The 18,471-nt window shown below is 39.1% G+C and overlaps 1 protein-coding gene across 8 annotated transcripts in view; it reads right to left on the bottom strand.

The window, feature by feature from the left end:
- The window catches only part of PKHD1 (PKHD1 ciliary IPT domain containing fibrocystin/polyductin), a 617,401-nt gene that overhangs the window by 336,578 nt on the left and 262,352 nt on the right, over positions 1-18,471 (bottom strand). For all 8 annotated transcript variants that reach the window (XM_007516520.3, XM_060190048.1, XM_060190049.1 and 5 more), the window contains 4 exons: positions 16,249-16,440; positions 8,746-8,871; positions 5,344-5,400; positions 4,153-4,283 (listed from right to left, as the gene is read on the bottom strand). In XM_007516520.3, the coding sequence (XP_007516582.1) occupies positions 4,153-4,283; positions 5,344-5,400; positions 8,746-8,871; positions 16,249-16,440 (506 nt within the window). The remainder of the gene's footprint in view (positions 1-4,152; positions 4,284-5,343; positions 5,401-8,745; positions 8,872-16,248; positions 16,441-18,471) is intronic.

The raw sequence follows: 18,471 nt of genomic DNA, 5'->3' as shown, positions 1-18,471 counted from the left end.
GTGAACTGCATAGATGATGTACTGGAAATTCACATGAACTCAGATATTGTAACTTGACTATACAGATCAATGCAATTTTGAGATAACTTGTAACAAGACTTGGGGATCCACTTCATTTCTTTCCTGCCTGCCTACTTGCCAGATGAGAAATTTCAAGATAGAATTTGTGAGAGAGAGGGTCTAGGTTTCCAGGGTTGTCCAGTCACCAGGATTATGTTACCTCTTCAAAATTAAATAAGGATTGGGAGACATCTCAGTGTTAATGCATAAGGAATCATACCTGAGATTCCAGAGACCTAGATTCAATTCCCAGAGCAATCATATGCCAATGTTAAACAGTACACACACACACACACACACACACACACACACACACACACACACACACACACACACACACACACAATTATTGGGTCAGGAATACAGCTCACCAAAAGGGTAACCCACGTTCAAGCTCAATATCCACCACATTGGGGAAACTTTGATGTGATATGGCTGTGTCTTTCTTTCTTTCTGTATCTTTTATTCTGCTTCAGGCTGACTTATCTAGATACAGACAGAGACAGAGAGAGGAGGAGAGGGAAAGAAAATACAGAATTAAAGTTTCCTTTAATGTGGTCAAGTTTGGGCTTAAACCTAGGTCACACACATGGCAAAACAATGCCCACACTATCCACATAAACTATATGTATGTATGTATATATATATATATATATATATATATATATATATATATATATAAATCAGAATCATAGTTATAGTGTGACTTGGTACCTTTATGATTCCATTTCTCCTTATGGCCATTTTGTTCTTTACTCTAGACAAAAGGTAAGAGACAGAGAGAGAAAGACAGACTCCACCACTTGTGAATTTTCACCCTGAAGGTACTCCCATGTGGCTACAACCCAGGTATTCATGCATAATAATATGCATTCTGCTGGTTGAGTCACTTGCCAGTCCCCTAACAAATATAGTTAATTGATCTACATGAACAAATTAAATTAAAATCCATGCAAATACATGCATGGTATTTTTTCAGTTATTTAAAGTTATCATAAGAGAAATATAGTTAATTAGTGGAAATTGAAAGCATCTAATGGGGAATAAACAACTCATTTTAAACATAATATTTACATCACTGACTAGGGGGTATCCTGCAAGTCACTCTGCTGGATAACACACGAACTATTAGCTTTTCAACTAGCACTCTGGTTGACATTGGTTATATCTGGTTGAAAGATGAAGTCTCTAGACAGATAACAACGTCAACAAAAAGTCTATAAAAGAATTTAGAGGGAGTCGGGCGGTAGCACAGCGGGTTAAGTGCAGGTGGCACCAAACGCAAGGACCAGCGAAAGGATCCTGGTTTGAGCCCCCGGCTCCCCACCTGCAGGGGAGCCGCTTCACAGGCGGTGAAGCAGGTCTGCAGGTGTCTATCTTTCTCTCCTCTTCTCTGTCTTCCCCTCCTCTCTCCATTTCTCTCTGTCCTATCCAACAACAATTAAAACAACAAGGGCAAAAAAAGGGAATAAATAAATAAATATAAAAAATTAAAAAAAAAAAAAAAGAATTTAGAGATTCAGAGGCTAGCACTGTCAAGGATATGTATCCTAGAAGTGAATATCTGTACCTATAGCTAAATCATTCTTTTTTTTTCTGGTTAACTAGAGGCCAAGATACCTGCCCAGGATATGATGCATTGCCCACAGAAGCAAGAAAAACCCTGAAATTCAATACAAGATTTAGATATACACCCACTTGCACAGGAAAATGGTCTAGGAAATCCACAGAACTTACTTGTCTCTAAGTATTTCAATATATTCAAGGCTATGCTATCAAAGAAAGTATGCAAACCCATGGTTCTTTAGTCCCCAAACTTGCTGGCATAGTTGTGCAACAAACCCTGTAATCACCAACAAGTTAAAGGAGCTCTCACTGTTCTGGGTCTAGAGTTTGTTTTCTTTCAATTCATGCAGTTCTGCCTCCTTTCCTATTTGGCATATTAGCTGTTCCCATTAGGCATCTAAAATGGTGTGTAAATGCTGTGCTTGGAATAAAAGTAATTAAGAGTCTAAAGAAGGGCTGAGGATATAACCATGACTTTTACTAAGGAGTATTCAACTGGAGGTAATTAAAAGCAGATGATCAAAGAGAAAGAGAAGTGCATCCTCTCAGTTCCTCAGAAACTTGGCATAATTGTCATGGCACAGTAGATTCTCAGAGAAATATTATGGAAGAATGGTGTTCTTAATCTTTTCACAGCTGATGCTTATGTAACTTGGGAGATAGAGAAGGGAAGAGAAGAAACTAAATGTTTTTTCTTTTTTTTCATTGATGTAATTTCTTATTCAAGGATATATAGTTACACTTTACTCAGAAAAAAGTGATTCGTGAAAGTATTTAGAAAGTAATTTACCAAGAAAAGGTAATGTGAAGGTGTACTAAATAAAGGTATAAAAAAATCAAGACCCGGGAGTCGGGCTGTAGCGCAGCGGGTTAAGCACAGGTGGCGCAAAGCACAAGGACCGGCATAAGGATCCCGGTTCGAACCCCGGCTCCCCACCTGCAGGGGACTCGCTTCACAGGCGGTGAAGCAGGTCTGCAGGTGTCTATCTTTCTCTCCTCCTCTCTATCTTCCCCTCCTCTCTCCATTTCTCTCTGTCCTATCCAACAACGACAACAACAACAATAATAACTACAACAATAAAAAAGTCAACAAGGGCAACAAAAGGGAATAAATAAATAAAATAAAATATTAAAAAAAAAAAATCAAGACCCTGCAGTGGATAGATACCATAATTGCAGGGAAGCTGCAGGAAAGTGGTGAAGCCTGGCAGAGCTTAACCTATGAGATGAATTCTCCTGGTAAGTCTCTCCCTCTCCAGAGCAAAATAGGAGAAACACATAAAATCTCACAAGGTTGGCAGCCATGTGTCCCACACACACACACACACACACACACACACACAAAATGTTTCTTCCAGCAGCATTAACCTTGCCCCACCCTATATCCCAGCAGGGTATTGCTAATACCTGCCAGTTGAATCCCTAGCAATGGTTGCTAGGGAGGTCCCACCTTTCCAGCCCCTCCCATTTTTCTCCACCCCTCTCCTAACTATGTATGAATTATGAAACCACTTCCAGAGCAGGCTTGGCTCTTCTGGTCACAGGAGAGGGAAAGGGGAGTGTGCAGGGGGAGGCAGATGCCAGCCATTGCGGTTTTTGGCTCCACATGGTTTTAACCAGGTGCCTACATGCCTGACTCTGGGGCGCCCACATGAATAAAGATTTGTATTGCTACTGCCATGAACTTGGTTCCTGGGTTATCTCTCCCTCCTGCCGCCACTCTAGCCAGACACATAATGGTTATGCAAAGAGGGTCTCATGCCTCAGTCTCTTGAAGTCCCAGGTTCAATCCCCTGTACCACTATAAAGCAGAACCGAGCAGTGCTTTGGTTTAAAAAAAAAATCAGGGAGTTCGATGGTAGCGCAGCGGGTTAAGCTCACGTGGCGCAAAGCACAAGGACTGGCATAAGGATCCCAGTTGAGCCCTCAGCTCCCCACCTGAAGAGGAATCACTTCACAAGTGGTGAAGCAGGTCTGTAGGTGTCTATCTTTCTCTCCCCCTCTCTGTCTTCCCCTCCTCTTTCTGTTTCTCTCTGTCCTATCCAACAATGAAGACAGACAACAATAACTACAACAATAAAAAAGGGCAACAAAAATGGAATAAATAAATATAACAAAATCAAGACCATCGGAGTGAGTATCATTCATCTTGGAATCTGACAGGATCTCCCACATCTCATGACTTTGTTGACTCTCAGTTTTGGACAGTCAACAATATAACTGGAATAATTAAGTAAGATAGTGAACATCTTGTAAGTAATATTACAATGAAAACAAAACAAAACAAAAAATAGCAACCACAGTGCATAACGCAGGAAGGCAATGGAATTGGCATTAAACTAAATAATAAGAACGTAGTTAACATCAACCTTGTTTATCTCTAGAAGATGTACCTTCCACATATTCACAGAAATGTACAGCAAATAAACACTCAGTGAAATCACCAATACTGCCACTGTCAATAGCTTTCACAGTGAATTTTATGCCCTTCCATGTCATTATTTCTGGTGGAGCAGAAAGTCTTACCTCTACCACATTGGTGGGACTGAGGATATAGATTCCAGCTGGTGTCAGCATTTCAGAACTGGAAAGTCCCTCGGCACCAGAAACACGCATAATCACATTATTTCTTATTATGTTTCCCTGTTCTGACCAGTCTAGTTTTAGAAAAAAGAAATCAATTCCAAGGATTTACAACTATACTTAAACTTTACATAACTCCACAATCTTGATTCTATTAATATATATTGTAGTGTATATAATGCAAGCAAACATACAGAAGTCACTCCAGATGTGTCTGAGAGTTCTCCTTTTGAAGATTCAGCAAACTAAATGGGAAAATGTGTATTTTCTACTCATGATCACTGTGTCTATACTAAGCATCTATTGCTGTTTTTTTCTTATTACGATTTCATAAACAATACAACTATTTACATAGCATTTACATTGCATTAGCTATTGCAAGTAATCTAGAAAACATTTCAAGTTTACATAAACATTATTTAAAGTTTATAGGAAAAAGCATGTAGAGTTTTTAAAATCTTTTTTAAAAATATTTATTTATTTATTCCCTTTTTTGCCTCTGCTGTTTTATTGTTGTAGTTATTATTGATGTCATCATTGTTGGATAGGACAGAGAGAAATGGAGAGAGGAGGGGAAGATAGAGGGGGAGAAAAAGATAGACACCTGCAGACCTGCTTCACCGCTTGTGAAGTGGCTCCCCTGTAGGTGGGGAGCTGGGGGCTCAAACCCGGATCCTTGTGCTTTGCGCCACCTGCACTTAACCAGCTGTACTACCGCCTGCCTCCCTTGTAGATTAAATGCAAAAGCTACACTACTAGGCAGGGGTAGATAGCATAATGATTATGCAAAGAGACGCTCTCATGCCTGAGTCTCCAAAGTCCCAGGTTCAATCCCCCACAACACCATAATCCAGAGCTGAGCAGTGCTCTGGTAAAAAAAAAAAAAAAAAAAAAAAAAGGTTATACTATAAAGAATTAGAGAACATACAGATTTTTGGTATCCTAGAACAAACTTCCTATAGACAGTAAGGGCAACTGTAGGTGTCCATGTAAAAACATTTATTGTGTGGGCTGTTTGCATAATGTTGAGTGTGTTTTAAAAATTCAAGAGTTAAATGTTGCCATCAGACATGTTTATAAAAGAATGACAAATTAACAGATTGTAATAGGTCTAAAATCAATTTACATATTTACCATTTTTAGTTCCAGGAAAATCCTCCCAAGAGAGATATTTCATTTCCAAGTGTGTACCTGAAGATGAACAGTTGTTTTAGCTTACATGATACTTGGGGGGGGTGAACACTGATATACTCACATTTCTTTTGGAAGTGGCCTATTTTGATTTTGTGCATTTTTTTAAGTCAATATAGCAGGAAAACACATACAGATAGATTCTAATGATCTTTTCACTCTAGAATAGCATAAATCAGAAGCTTGTTTTAAATAAATAGAGAAAAATAAATATATCAGTTGTCTGATTTCTTGGGACGACCCTATGTGATTCCCCACAGTCAAATGCCACACCTTAAGTCAGTTTCATCTCCTCCACAGCTACTTACATTGTTGACCAGCTATTTAAAAGCTCTTCACCCTATCCCACCTGAAGATCTGGAATAACCTGAATGAACAATTTGGTCAGTACCCTACTGGCAATCACATCTATATCACTGAGATTTAAAAGAGAAGAAAATAAAAAGGACTGTGATCTTTCTTTCTTTTTTCCAGACATTATTTCTTTTATTTATGTCATGAGTAGTCTATACAGATTACAATGAAAAGCCTTGCTCAATTATATTCCAAGCAATCTAGAATGGACACTTAATTATATCTTTCTATAGGAAGAGAGAACAAGGTTGTTAATTGAGCAAGGCTTTGATATCTGGATTTCACATTTCATTCCTAGAATCTACGCTTGAAAGACTTTCATGCATGAATTAAATATCTTATCTATGATACACTCATAAATACTTATTCTAGTCCCCTCACCTCAATTCAGTAAATGCCACTATTCTTTAGTTATCTATTAAGGGCTTAATGTCTCCTATAGGATTTATTCTTTGCCTAGTAAATAACAATTGCATAGATTTTTTTCTGTTAATATAATAGTATAATACTTTCTTGATCTAACTGCCCAATTAAGGCAGCTTCTTGCGGTGTGCATCTATAGTCTCCAGAAAAATACTCTAATGGGTGTGCAAAAATCTGACTTCACACCTATACTTCCTTATCCTGAGGTTTCAGTCACTGATACCTGGGTTTTCTTTAAAGCTATTTGATATGTGCAAACTAAAACCACATTGAGATTCTATCTCACACCTGTAAGAATGGCCTGTATCAACAAAACAGTGCTTGTCATTGGCGAGAACTTAGGAAAAAGAGAAGCTTTGTTACACAGCTGGTGGGGATGTAAATTTATGGTACAAGCAAAATGGAAAACAATATGGAGAAGCCTTAAACAAATAAAAATAGGACTACCTTATGATTCAGCAATACCACTCTTAGGCATTTGTCCAAAAGATATGAAAACACTAATTGAAAGGGCTATATGCATCCCCCCATGTTCATAGCTGCAGTATCCATAATAGCCAAAATATGGAAGTAACCTAAATTCCCAATGACATAAAACTGGATAAAGAAGCTATGTGATATATATTTCTTTTTATGGAGTAGTATCATGCAACTGAAAATGATAATATTGTGGGAGTCAGGAGCACAGTGGATTAAGCACATGTGGCACAAAGTGCAAGGACCAGCATAAGGATCCCGATTCGAGCCCTCTGCTCCCCAACTGCAGGGGAGTTGCTTCACAAGAGGTGAAGCAGGTCTGCAGATGTCTATCTTTCTCTTACCCTCTCTCTCTTCCCCTCCACTCTCCATTTCTCTATGTCCTATCCAACAACGATGACATCAATAACAACAATACAACAACAAGAGCAACAAAAGGGAAAATAAATAAATAATTATTAAAAAAATATATAATACTGTATCCTTTGGGACAAAATGGATGAAAGTGGAGGTAATTATGCTTAGTGAAGTAAAGAAGGAAAGGAAAGACAACTACCAGATGATTTCAATTATATTTGGAAAATATAGAACTGAAACATATAGACTTGGGACCAGGTGGTAGTGCACCCAGTTGAGCGTACTTGTTACAGTGCACAAGTCCCGAGGTTCGAGCCCCTGGTCCCCACCTGCAAGGGGAAAGCTTTGTGAATGGTGAAGCAGGGCTGTGGGTATCTCTCTCTGTTTCTCTCTCTTCCTAACACTCCCTTCCCTCTCAATTTCTGGCTATCTCTATCGAATAAGGATAAAAAAAATATTAAGCCTTTTAAAAAAAGAAAGATAAAGGAAACACATAGCCTTGCAGAAAAAAGTAGCCAAACTGTCTCTAAGATTTGGGGAAAGCGATAATGGTTATTGTTGAGGGGCTAACATAGAACTTTGGTGGTAGGTGTAGTGTGAAACATTATAATCTTATAAATCACTATTAAACCACTATGTACTTACTCAGATACTTTGCTCTCAGGATTATAATGTTTCTAGGCTTTAATAGGTAATTCTTGAATTAAATGCATATATTTTTTCACCGATGATACCACAGAATTAATTAAAATATGAAATACTAAAAAATGTTATAGTCTTCCAGTGAAAATTTATGGTTTCATTTTTTACTCTAATATAACTAAAGATCTTTATGTTCATTAATTCATTCATTTCTGGGGCCAGGTGGTGCACCTGGTAAAGTGCACACACTACAGTGCATAAGGACCTGGGTTCAAACCCCTGCACAGGGTTGCTTCAAAGATGATGAAACAGGTCTGCAGGTGTCTTTCTCCCCCTCTCTGTCTTCTTCTCCTCTTTAGATTTCTCTCTGTCCTGTCCAGCAGCAACAACAACAATAGCAACAACAACAATCGGTGGCAACAGGGAGCAGTGGATTTGTAGTGAAGGCATCCAGCCCCAGAGATAAACCTGGAGACAAAAACAAACAAACAAACAAACCTCATATCCTCAGGATAAGTGTCACAGAAAATGTTCACCTTAAATGCAGGCCCTTTTTTCACAATGACGGGCCTTTTATAGAAGAAAGACTGGAGCAGCACACTCATTTGCTAAACCATTTCCCTTCTCTCAAGTTTTTTTTTTTAACTCCTTTATCAACATCCAACTTGACAGAAAATGAAATATCTTCTTTACAAGATTAATTTCCTAGGGCCTAGAAGTGGTGAACATGGTAGCGCACACTTGCCACTATTCAGGAAGACCTGAATTCAAGCCTCCAGCTTCCCACCTGCAAGGGGAAACCTTGTGAACAGTGAAGTAAGGCTACAGGTATCTTGCTGTCTCTCTTTCTCCCTCTCAATTTCTATCTCTACAAGACAAAAAAAAAAAAAAAAAAAAAAACTAAAAGATCATTATCCTATTTGGTAAATAGTGCCAACTTAATTTATAATATTTAGAATTTTAAATACAACCTCTTTCTGACATCAGAAACTAAAGATTTAATAAACTGAGGATTCAGATTTGGGGGTGATTCCTTTAGAAGAATAATGCTCTACTTCAAGAATACCAAACTTAAACAAGTTCATCACTTACCCAGCAGTAGAGCATGACCCAAGATGCTGTAGAAAGTGTTATTATCCACCTTCAAGCCAAAGGTACTGGACATGCTGAAACCTCGACTGAAGGAGCCCCACACAGTGCAACCCCGTATGTAGGAATCTGAAAGAAAAAAGTAAGGCAAAAATGTTTGCTAGGAATATCTAAGGTTTCTTAGAGTCTATTGATAATTAATGAAACTAATTATATAACACAGCAAAAGCATTCTCTCATAAAATAATACATTCTGGAAATAATAAAAAAGCAATTAACAAAATAAGAAAAACTAGCAACTCAGACTAATGTGTCTCAAAGATAACAAAGATAAACAGGGTTGAATATAAGTGTCAAGTGTTAGAAAAGAAAAACACCTAAGAAAGAAGCAAGATAACCAAACCAAAAAAGAGTAAATAGCTATCAAAATATCCACTTAGTAGTAATCTGTTGTAGCATTACAATATGGCAAAGGCCACAAAAATGTTAAGGACCATAAGAAGAGTATGGTTTATGGACCAAACCTTATATTTAAAAATTTTATTTTGGGGAGACCAGACAGTGGTGTTCTGGTTAAGCGCACACATTACTGTGTGCAAGGACCTCAGTTCAAGTCTCTGGTCCCTACCTGCAGGGGGGGGGGAGCTTTACAAGTGGTGAAGCAGTGCTGCAGGTGTCTCTCTTTCTTTTCTGTCTCTTTCTTCCTTCTCAACTTCTCACTGTTTGTACTCAATCAATAAATAACAATAATAATAAAATTCTGGAAGTTGGGCAGTAGAGCAGTGGGTTAAGTACAGGTAGCGCAAAGCACAAGGACCAGCGTAAGGATCCCGTTCAAGTCCCAGCTCCTCACATGCCCAGGAGTCGCTTCACGAGTGGTGAGGCAGGTCTGCAGGTGTCTATCTTTCTCTCCCCCTCTTAGTCTTCCCCCCTCCATTTCTCTATGTTCTATCCAACAATGAGGATGTCAATAACAACAACAATAATAACTACAACAATAAAACAAGGGCAACAAAAGGGAATAAATATTTTTTTAATTTTTCTGTTTTTCATGAGGAGATGTAGTTATATTTCTTGAGCAGACAAGATAGCTAGAAAAATCTTAAAACTGTAAGTCAAGCTAGAGTTTCTAAGGAATATGACTCTCACTCTTACATGTGATGTTTTTCTAAATCTAAATAAGGAAACAGCCTCTTGTATGCTACAAGGAATTAATAATTAGGAACATCATTATCTTTCATTGAAATTTTTATCCCCCCAAATCAAAATGTGTTATCTGGGTCAGTCAGTGATCCAAAATATGAACTATATTTCACGGGAATTGTGAACTGTTGTGCAAATACAAAAGGTACCTAAGTAAACCTAAGTAAATTCTATACTTTGCAACTTCTGTCTGATGGAAACAAACACATAGAAATGATTAAAAATTATTTGAATAAATACAGTATGAATCTTGGGAAAGGAGGAATTGCATTATTCCTAGTTATTAGGAGATGTTATATGTATGTGAAATATTTGGAATACTGAAAAATTGCTTTGGTATGTGGAATGATTTCACTTTTAAATTAGAGCTATCAAGAAAATTCTCAACTATAATGTAGCTATAAATGCTAAGCCTACTCTTTTTTAACAACATTTTTTTAAAATTTTATTATCTTTATTTATTGAATAGAGGCAGCCAGAAATCGAGAGGGAAGGAGGAGAGAGAGAGTGAGAGAGAGACAGACAGGGAGAGAGAGAGGGAGAGGGAGAGGGACAGGGAGAGGGAAAGGGAGAGGGACAGGGAAAGGAAGAGGGAGAGGGAGAGGGAGAGGGAGAGGGAGAGGGAGAGGGAGAGGGAGAGGGAGAGGGAGAGGGAGAGGGAGAGGGAGAGGGAGAGGGAGAGGGAGAGAGACACCTGCAGCCCTGCCTCACCAGTCTTAAAGCTGCCCCCCCCCCCGCAGGTGGGAGCCAGGGGCTCGAACCTGGGTCCTTGTGCACTGTAACATGTGCGCCCAACCAGGTGTGTCACCACCTGGCCCCCTAAGCCTACTCTTAACCTCAACTCCTCAAGATACCAGGGTATCCTCTAGGTCTCAGATATCAGCCCTCCTATTACTCACCAAGGACACACCCAAATAAATTATATCACTAGACACTTCCGAGGAAACACATTTTGTAGCAGCCTATACCTGACTCCAGATCTCCATCAAAAGATTTTTGTCATCTGAGTAATAAATAAATCCCAATGTGTTTATAAGGAAGATTCAAGACTGGCTGCATGCCTAAGAATAGGGTGCAGAATTCCAACACCCTCTAACTCTAGTTACTGAGAACAAACACACAGTCTAATTGAAGTCAGGAAAAAATCTTTTGCAACTATACCACATGTTTTTTTGTTTTTATTGTTTACCAGAGCATTGTTCATCTCTGGCTTATGGTGTATTGGGGATTGAGCCTGGGACTTTGGAGCTTGAGTCATGTGGGTCTTTTCCATAATCATTATGCTATCTATCTGTCACTTGTTTTTAACTTTTGTGTTAGTTTATTAACCACATTTACATTTTACCAGAGACCTACAGAGGATAATATGCTACCTTAGTGGTTTTAATTTTTTTTAAATAAAACACTGAAGTTTTAACCCAATGATCTACTATATAAAAATAGAGTACAGTGAAGGTATTCTGAAACAGAGGTTGGGGTAAGTAGGTTAAGTCAATTTTCTAGCTTATGGAAATAACTAACTTATGGACACATAGCTCCTGCTATCATGACTAGCCAATCTTTGCCTCTTTGCCTATTTTTCTGTACCTAAATAACAACGGTATAGTGATTCACTCATTTGTTAAACCCCAGGGTTTTCTTATTATTAATTGATAATTAAGACACTAATTGGTGACTCATATGTGACTGTTACCCTCCTATATACTAATGTTGATCTCCATGTCAAGCATTCCGCAGCACTATATATGCCATATAGCCAAAGAACCAGAAAGAAGGGCACAGAGATACTGATGTCCCAATGTTCTAGAGACCATGCTAAGATCCATTTTTCAAAATGAACGTCAAATGTAAACAAAGTACAAGAGATCTGGAAACTTAGTACAAATAGGCAACTTTGGTATGCAGATGACTTGAAAATGAGAATAAAAATCTGCAATTGGATAGCTAAGACTCTGTTTCCAATGATCTCAGGAATAACTGTCATTGATTTGTTGAAATCCTAATAACAGGACTGAGCAGTACTCTAATCTCTCTCTGTACTTTCTTCTTTGTATCTCTTCAATTAAAAACTGAGCTTTAAAAAAATAAATAAAATTAACCATTACACTAAGAAAAATAAATAAATTTCAGTATCTCCCAAGACAGCTGGATCACCAAGTATGCCCAGGCATCCTTTGTACTATTCCTTTTAAGGATGGCAAAACTTGAATATGGGTTTCTCTCTCTGTTTCTTTCTCTCTCTGCATCTCTCTCAAAAATAAAATAAATAAAATATTTTTAAAAACTTGAATATGAGGGTGCTGAAAAACCAAGAAATGGGATGACGACCTGGAAATGGAGCTGCAGTTTTCATTTATTAGAATATGAACTCCAAGTCCTTAACACTCTACATGCAAGCTTCTGGCATTGGGCCTTTTTTCCCTGGATGCTCTTATGTCTTTCTAACTTTGACTCTTGAACCTGTGTTACTATATGGGGTTATATTCTTATCTTCTATTTTTAAAGATGTATTTATTTATTTTTAATTTTTTTACTGGGGGATTAATGACTTACAGTCCACCGTAAATACTCTTCTAATTCTTATTTTTTTACTTCACACAGTTGGTCACACCTGCATTGGATATTTCCTGCTTTCTTTTCAAGTATCTTCTCTTCAACCTTGTCTGATAGCTACACACTGCCCATTTCACGTCCTAGAAAAAGTACACAGTTCTCACCTCATTCTCCCTTGTAGAAGATTAGGAAAGCTTCACATAGAAAATGTAAACATTATATAAACCACTATTTAATTAATATGAGAGGCAAAAAACTGATGAGATGTCTAGAACTTCTTAAAACACAGACTGAGTCTTTTTTTAAATTTATTTTATTTATTTTTTCCCTTTTGTTGCCCTTGTTGTTTTATTGTTATAGTTATTATTGTTGTTGTTGTTGTTGGATAGGACAGAGAGAAATGGAGAGAGGGAGGGGAAGACAGAGAGGAGGAGAGAAAGATAGACACCTGCAGACCTGCTTCACTGCCTGTGAAGCGACTCCCCTGCAGATGGGAGACTGAGTCTTTTTAATACATAGGCTGTCTTTGATAGGTTGTCTCTCCCAAAAGCCTAGACCAGGGAGAACAGAAGCAACCGACAGCACAGCTATATACAAGATGCTGGGTACTATACCCCAAACCCTATCAAAGGGACTTTCCAAAGTTAACCCTATCACCAAATAATGTGATGATAACAATAACTATCCATTGTCTTCTTGAACCCTAAGACAACAGGAACCTCACATTTCCACTATAGAGCCTATATTTCCCCCAGTCCTGGAACCTTAGGGTGGGGCCCACTTTTCTGCATGCTGCTCTCAATTCAAATCAAATAATATTACATCCGCAGATTGCAACCTAATCAACACAACGAGTGCCACCCCAGCATGCTTCATTTCAGACTGTGACCAGAGACTTCAGATGTGGAATGACAACCCTTTCAGCCTCATCACTTGGGTGAGACCTTTCCTTTCATAGTATTCTCTAATTCCATTACAGGTGTTCCACTCCCCAATAAAGTCCCCAAACCTAGATACAGTCCAGGTTCCCTGAGATAGAGCATAAGTTCACCCGTGCCCATAAACTAGGGGAAAATATATACCTGAAAGCAGTACACAAGAGCATGCAGGGAATACCCCCCAACACTTCATCTGCACTATTACAGTTTTTAGGTCCATGATTGTTCAACAATTTGTTTGGCTTTGTATGTTAACTCTCTTTTCAGCCACCAGGTTCCAGATGCTGACCAGACTTCCCTGGACAGATGACCCCATCAATGTGTACTGGAGCGTCACTTCCTCAGAGCCCCACCCTAGTAGGGAAAGAGACAGACTGGGAGTATGGATCGACCAGTCAACGCCCATGTTCAGCGGAGAAGCAATTACAGAAGCCAGACCTTCCACCCTCTGCAACCCACAACGACCCTGGATCCATATTCCCAGAGAGATAGAGAATGGGAAGGCTATCAGGGGATGGGATGGGATGTGGAGATCGGGTTATGGGAATTGTGCGGAATTCTACCCCTCTCATTCTATGGTTTTGTTAATGTCTTATTTCTTAAATAAAAAAGAAAGAAAGAAAGAAAGAAAGAAAGAAAGAAAGAAAGAAAGAAAGAAAGAAAGAAAGAAAATGTTATCTGTAATTCCTAGAGTCCCACAGACTAGTGTCACCCTGACAAGCATACTACATACTTGTAGTAGTGTGGCTATGTAGAAAGTTATTTAAGTGAGTGTCTGCCAGGCATCACTTTCTGTTCCTGTTGCCTAGCCTGCTCTCCTTCTCCTCAGACCTGGGATCCACCATGCACTTCCCCTGAGACCTAAACACCTGTAGCCAAATGCTGGGAACTAGTTTGTGGACTCATGATGCTCATTATCATGATTAGCCAATCTTTGCCCTTTTTTTCTGTACCTACATAACTGTGATGTAGTAATCTTCCCTTTTGTTAAAGCCCAGCTACAACTGGCAGAGGTTTTGTTTTGTTCTGTTTTTTTTAGCTATAGCAGTGCATATGGTAGAATGCAGACACTGGCACACTTAGACCTGGATCAAAGTCCCCGTCCCCATTTGCAGGGAATTAGGGGGAAACTTAATAAAAGGTAGAGAAGTATCTTAGATGTCCCTCCCTGTCTGACTCTTCCTCCTTTTCTCTCTCCCAAAATGTCTGTCTATATCTCTCACTTTCTAACAAAAAGAAAGAAAATAACCACCAGAATGATGGCACTGTATATACATACTGTACAGACATAGAACTCTAACCTAGTGACAGAAAAGAAAATTAAATGGTATAGATCAAATTCAACCTGGATTTGTGTCATTCACCTCATATCTATTAATGTTTTCTTAAAGTACGTTACTCAGAAAATTTGTTTTAGATTCAATAGAGCTTGATTTTTTAAAAATTGTTATTGGATAGAGACAGAGAGAAATTGAGAAGGTAGGGGAAGAAAGATATGGAGACAGAGACACATGCCACTCTACTCCACCAATGGTGAATCTTCCCTCTGTAGGTGGGAACAAAGGACTTGAACCTGAGACCTTGTGTACTGTAATGTGTGGGCTTAACCAGGTGCACCACCACCTGGTCCCTAGAGCTTGACTTTTAAAAGCTCAGATCCTTTGGGGCCAGGTGGTGGTGTACCAGGTTGGTTGCACATGTTACCAAGTGCAAAGGCCTGTGTTCAAGCCCATCTACATCTGCAGGGAGGAAATTTAATGAGTGGTGAATCTAGTATTACAGGTGTCTTCTTATTTATTTATTTATTTATTTATTTCCCCTTTTGTTGTCCTTGTGTATTGTTGTTGTGGTTATTATTGTTGCTATTGATGTTGTCGTTGTTAGATAGAACAGAGAGAAATGGAGATAGGAGGGGAAGAAAAAGGGGGAGAGAAAGATAGACACCTGCAGACCTACTTCATCGGCTTTGAAGCGACTGCCGGGCAGGTGGGGAGTTAGAGGCTTGAACCGGGAACCTTACGCCATCCTTGCGCTTGGCGCCATGTGCAGTTAACCCACTGCGCTACCGCCTGACTCCCTGTAGTTGTCTTTCTCTCCCTCTCTACTTCCCCCACCCCTCCCAATTTCTATCCCATCAAATAAGGGAGGAAGAAGGGGGAAAAATAGCTACAGGGAACAGTGGATTCACATGCAGGCAGAGTCTCACCTTGGTGGCAATATAAGAAAAAAAAACTTCAAATCTCTTGACTTACCTTATACCAGTATTTGTATGTGTGGGGTCTATAACACTATATTTTAACAAGCTCCTCAGCTAATATTTTAGAGATGTAAAGTTTTAAGAGAGGAGCTGGGCAGTGTCGCACCCATTTTAAGCAGACATAGTACTAAGCAAAAGGACATGCACAATAATCCAGGTTCAAGCCCCTAACTCCCTAGCTCCCCAGCTCCCCAGCTTCCTAACTGTGGGGGTGAGGTGGTGATTCATAAGGGGTGAAGCAGGCCTGTGAGTGTCCATCTTTCTCTCTCCCTCTCTGTCTCCTTCTCCCCTCTCCTATCTTCTCTCCTATACAAAAAACAAAAACAAAAAAAATGGCTGCCAGGATCAGTAGATTCATAGTGCTGGCAATGACCCCCAGTGATAACCCAGCAGGAAAAAATAAAATAAAATAAAATTTAAGGATAACAGACAAGAGTGAAATTATCTATTTTTGAACTTCTCATGTCCCCTATATATAAGTAATATAGTAACCTGAATGTTGTATCTCGAGCAGAAGAAAGGAGAATGGGAAGTCATAGGCCTAGGCTCCCTTACCTCTCATAACTCCCACTAGAGTTACTGAGCTCAGATGCTTCTGGAAGGCTTGGCCTAAGTCCCGGAACTCCACTCCATTCAACTGGAGTTGGCTGGGCTCCTCTGGAAAGGACTGAATGATGACTTTGGCCCCCAGGTCTCTGGATCCAAGAACCTTCTCACTCTTAGAGTAGAAACAGTCCTGCAAAGTACCTGAAATATGGAAATATGTTGGGGACCTAAACCATGCACGATATGCTTTTAGAGAAAACTCACTTTGAAAGAAACTGACCTCATACTGTACAAAAACCACTATTGTTTATTTATTTCAGTAATCTTACTTCCTCCTTTTACTTTGATTCCTTTTTTTTAATTATTAATTAAAACATCCTATAACTAGGACATGAGGTTGCCTTTACTCTGTTATTTCCAGAAGCCCCCAAATCAATCATTTTAATTACCGTCACAAAGAGACTGAGTATAACCCACAAACCCAACATAAATATATACTTATCCCAATCCAAAAGATCCCCTGGAGGGAGTGTGCAATAAAAAGACCTTCTCATGGTTGATAATTGCAGGGGACAGAGTGGTGCTGAATATAATCATGCTTCTTTTCAGACTTTAGCTGTCCCATGGGGCTTCCCCTTTCCTTTGCTGTTTTAGAGTTTGTAAATTTAGCAAGAACCCCTTGGAGAGATAGCAAAGAGATCCAGAGAAGGAAATGAAAGGTCCCTACACCAATGCTTTCTTTCAGCCAGGAACCTAGCAAAAATAGCAAACTTCAAGAGCATAGTCTATGTAACTACCATGACTATAATGTTTTGTTTGTTTGAAAGTATTATACACTTATGAGAGAGTAGGAGAGAGAAAGGGAAAGAGGGAGGGAGGGACAGAAGGAGAGAGAGAGAGATAGATAGATAGAGAGAGAGAGAACACAGGAGCACCACTCTGGCACATGTAATGCTGGGGACCAAACATGGGACTTCATCTCATACTTTAAAGTCCAGTACACCTTAATCCACTGTGCTACCTACCAAATAACTATTCATGTGTGTATATATTTCTTTCCAGCAGAGAATTTCTCATTTCTGGGTTATGGTGGCACTGAAAGCTGAATATGGACCTTTATTTGAGTAAGTCTTGTATAACCTCTATTTGAGCAAGTCTTTTTTCTATCTCCTTGGCCCACATGACCAGAGTTTTTATTGTTTATGCCAGAACCCATAATAATTTTTGGTCATGATTTAAATATCACTACTCTGAGCCAGTTTTTTCCCCATCAGATATATAGAGATGGATAGAAAGGCAGATGGAGAAAAAGAGCAGCTTCACAGCCCTAAAGCACCCTCCAGTGTAATGGAGCCAGGATCAAACCTGAGTCACAGAAATGACAAAAGTGAAGCAGAAGTGCAGACGTGCTGTCTGTGTGAACTAGCTTTCTGGCCCAATCTATAAAATTTTTGAGGACTTAAACCTTGTGTTATTTATTTAGCTTCCTTTTCCCTGTACAGCTTCAAATGAAGAGGTGAGTGACAACAAAACAGGAAATGGTAAGTGTTGAGGATGTGAAGAAAGACAAGCTCATTTACACTGCTAGGGGGCAAATGCCCCCAAACAGATGACTAAATACAGAAGTCATGGAGTATATATTCACTGGAATACTGCTCACCATGTAGGGAAAGAGAAACAGGTGGGGAGCATGGATCGACCTGCCAATGCCCATGTCCTATGGGGAAGCAATTACAGAAGCCAGACCTTCCACCTTCTGCAACCCATAATGACCCTGGGTCCATACTTTCAGAGGGTTAAAGAATAGGAAAGCTTCCAATGGAGGAGATGGGATACAAAGCTCTGGTGGTAGGAATTATATGGAATTTTACCCCTCTTAACCTACAATGTTGTCAATCGTTATTAACTCAATAAAGAAGAAAGATTATATTGTGTCCTTTGGGGCAAAATATATAAAACTAGAGATGATTATGCTTAGGGAAGTGACCAAGGAAATGAAAAACAACAACTAGATGGATTCACTCATATATGAAATGTAGAAAATGTAAACATATGAACTTGCAAAAAAAAAAAAAGAGGAAAGAAGTAACCAATCTGTCTCTGAGAACTTGGAAGAACTATGGTGGTTACCACTAAGGGATAGAGGGCACACAGTTTTGGTGGCAGGTATAGTATAGAGTTATATCCCTGTGTCTTATAGTCTTACAAATCACTATTATTACACCAACAAAA

This window comes from Erinaceus europaeus, chromosome 4 (genome assembly GCF_950295315.1).
Source record: "Erinaceus europaeus chromosome 4, mEriEur2.1, whole genome shotgun sequence".
Taxonomy (NCBI): domain Eukaryota; kingdom Metazoa; phylum Chordata; class Mammalia; order Eulipotyphla; family Erinaceidae; genus Erinaceus; species Erinaceus europaeus.
This window is presented reverse-complemented; position numbering and strand designations above follow the sequence as displayed.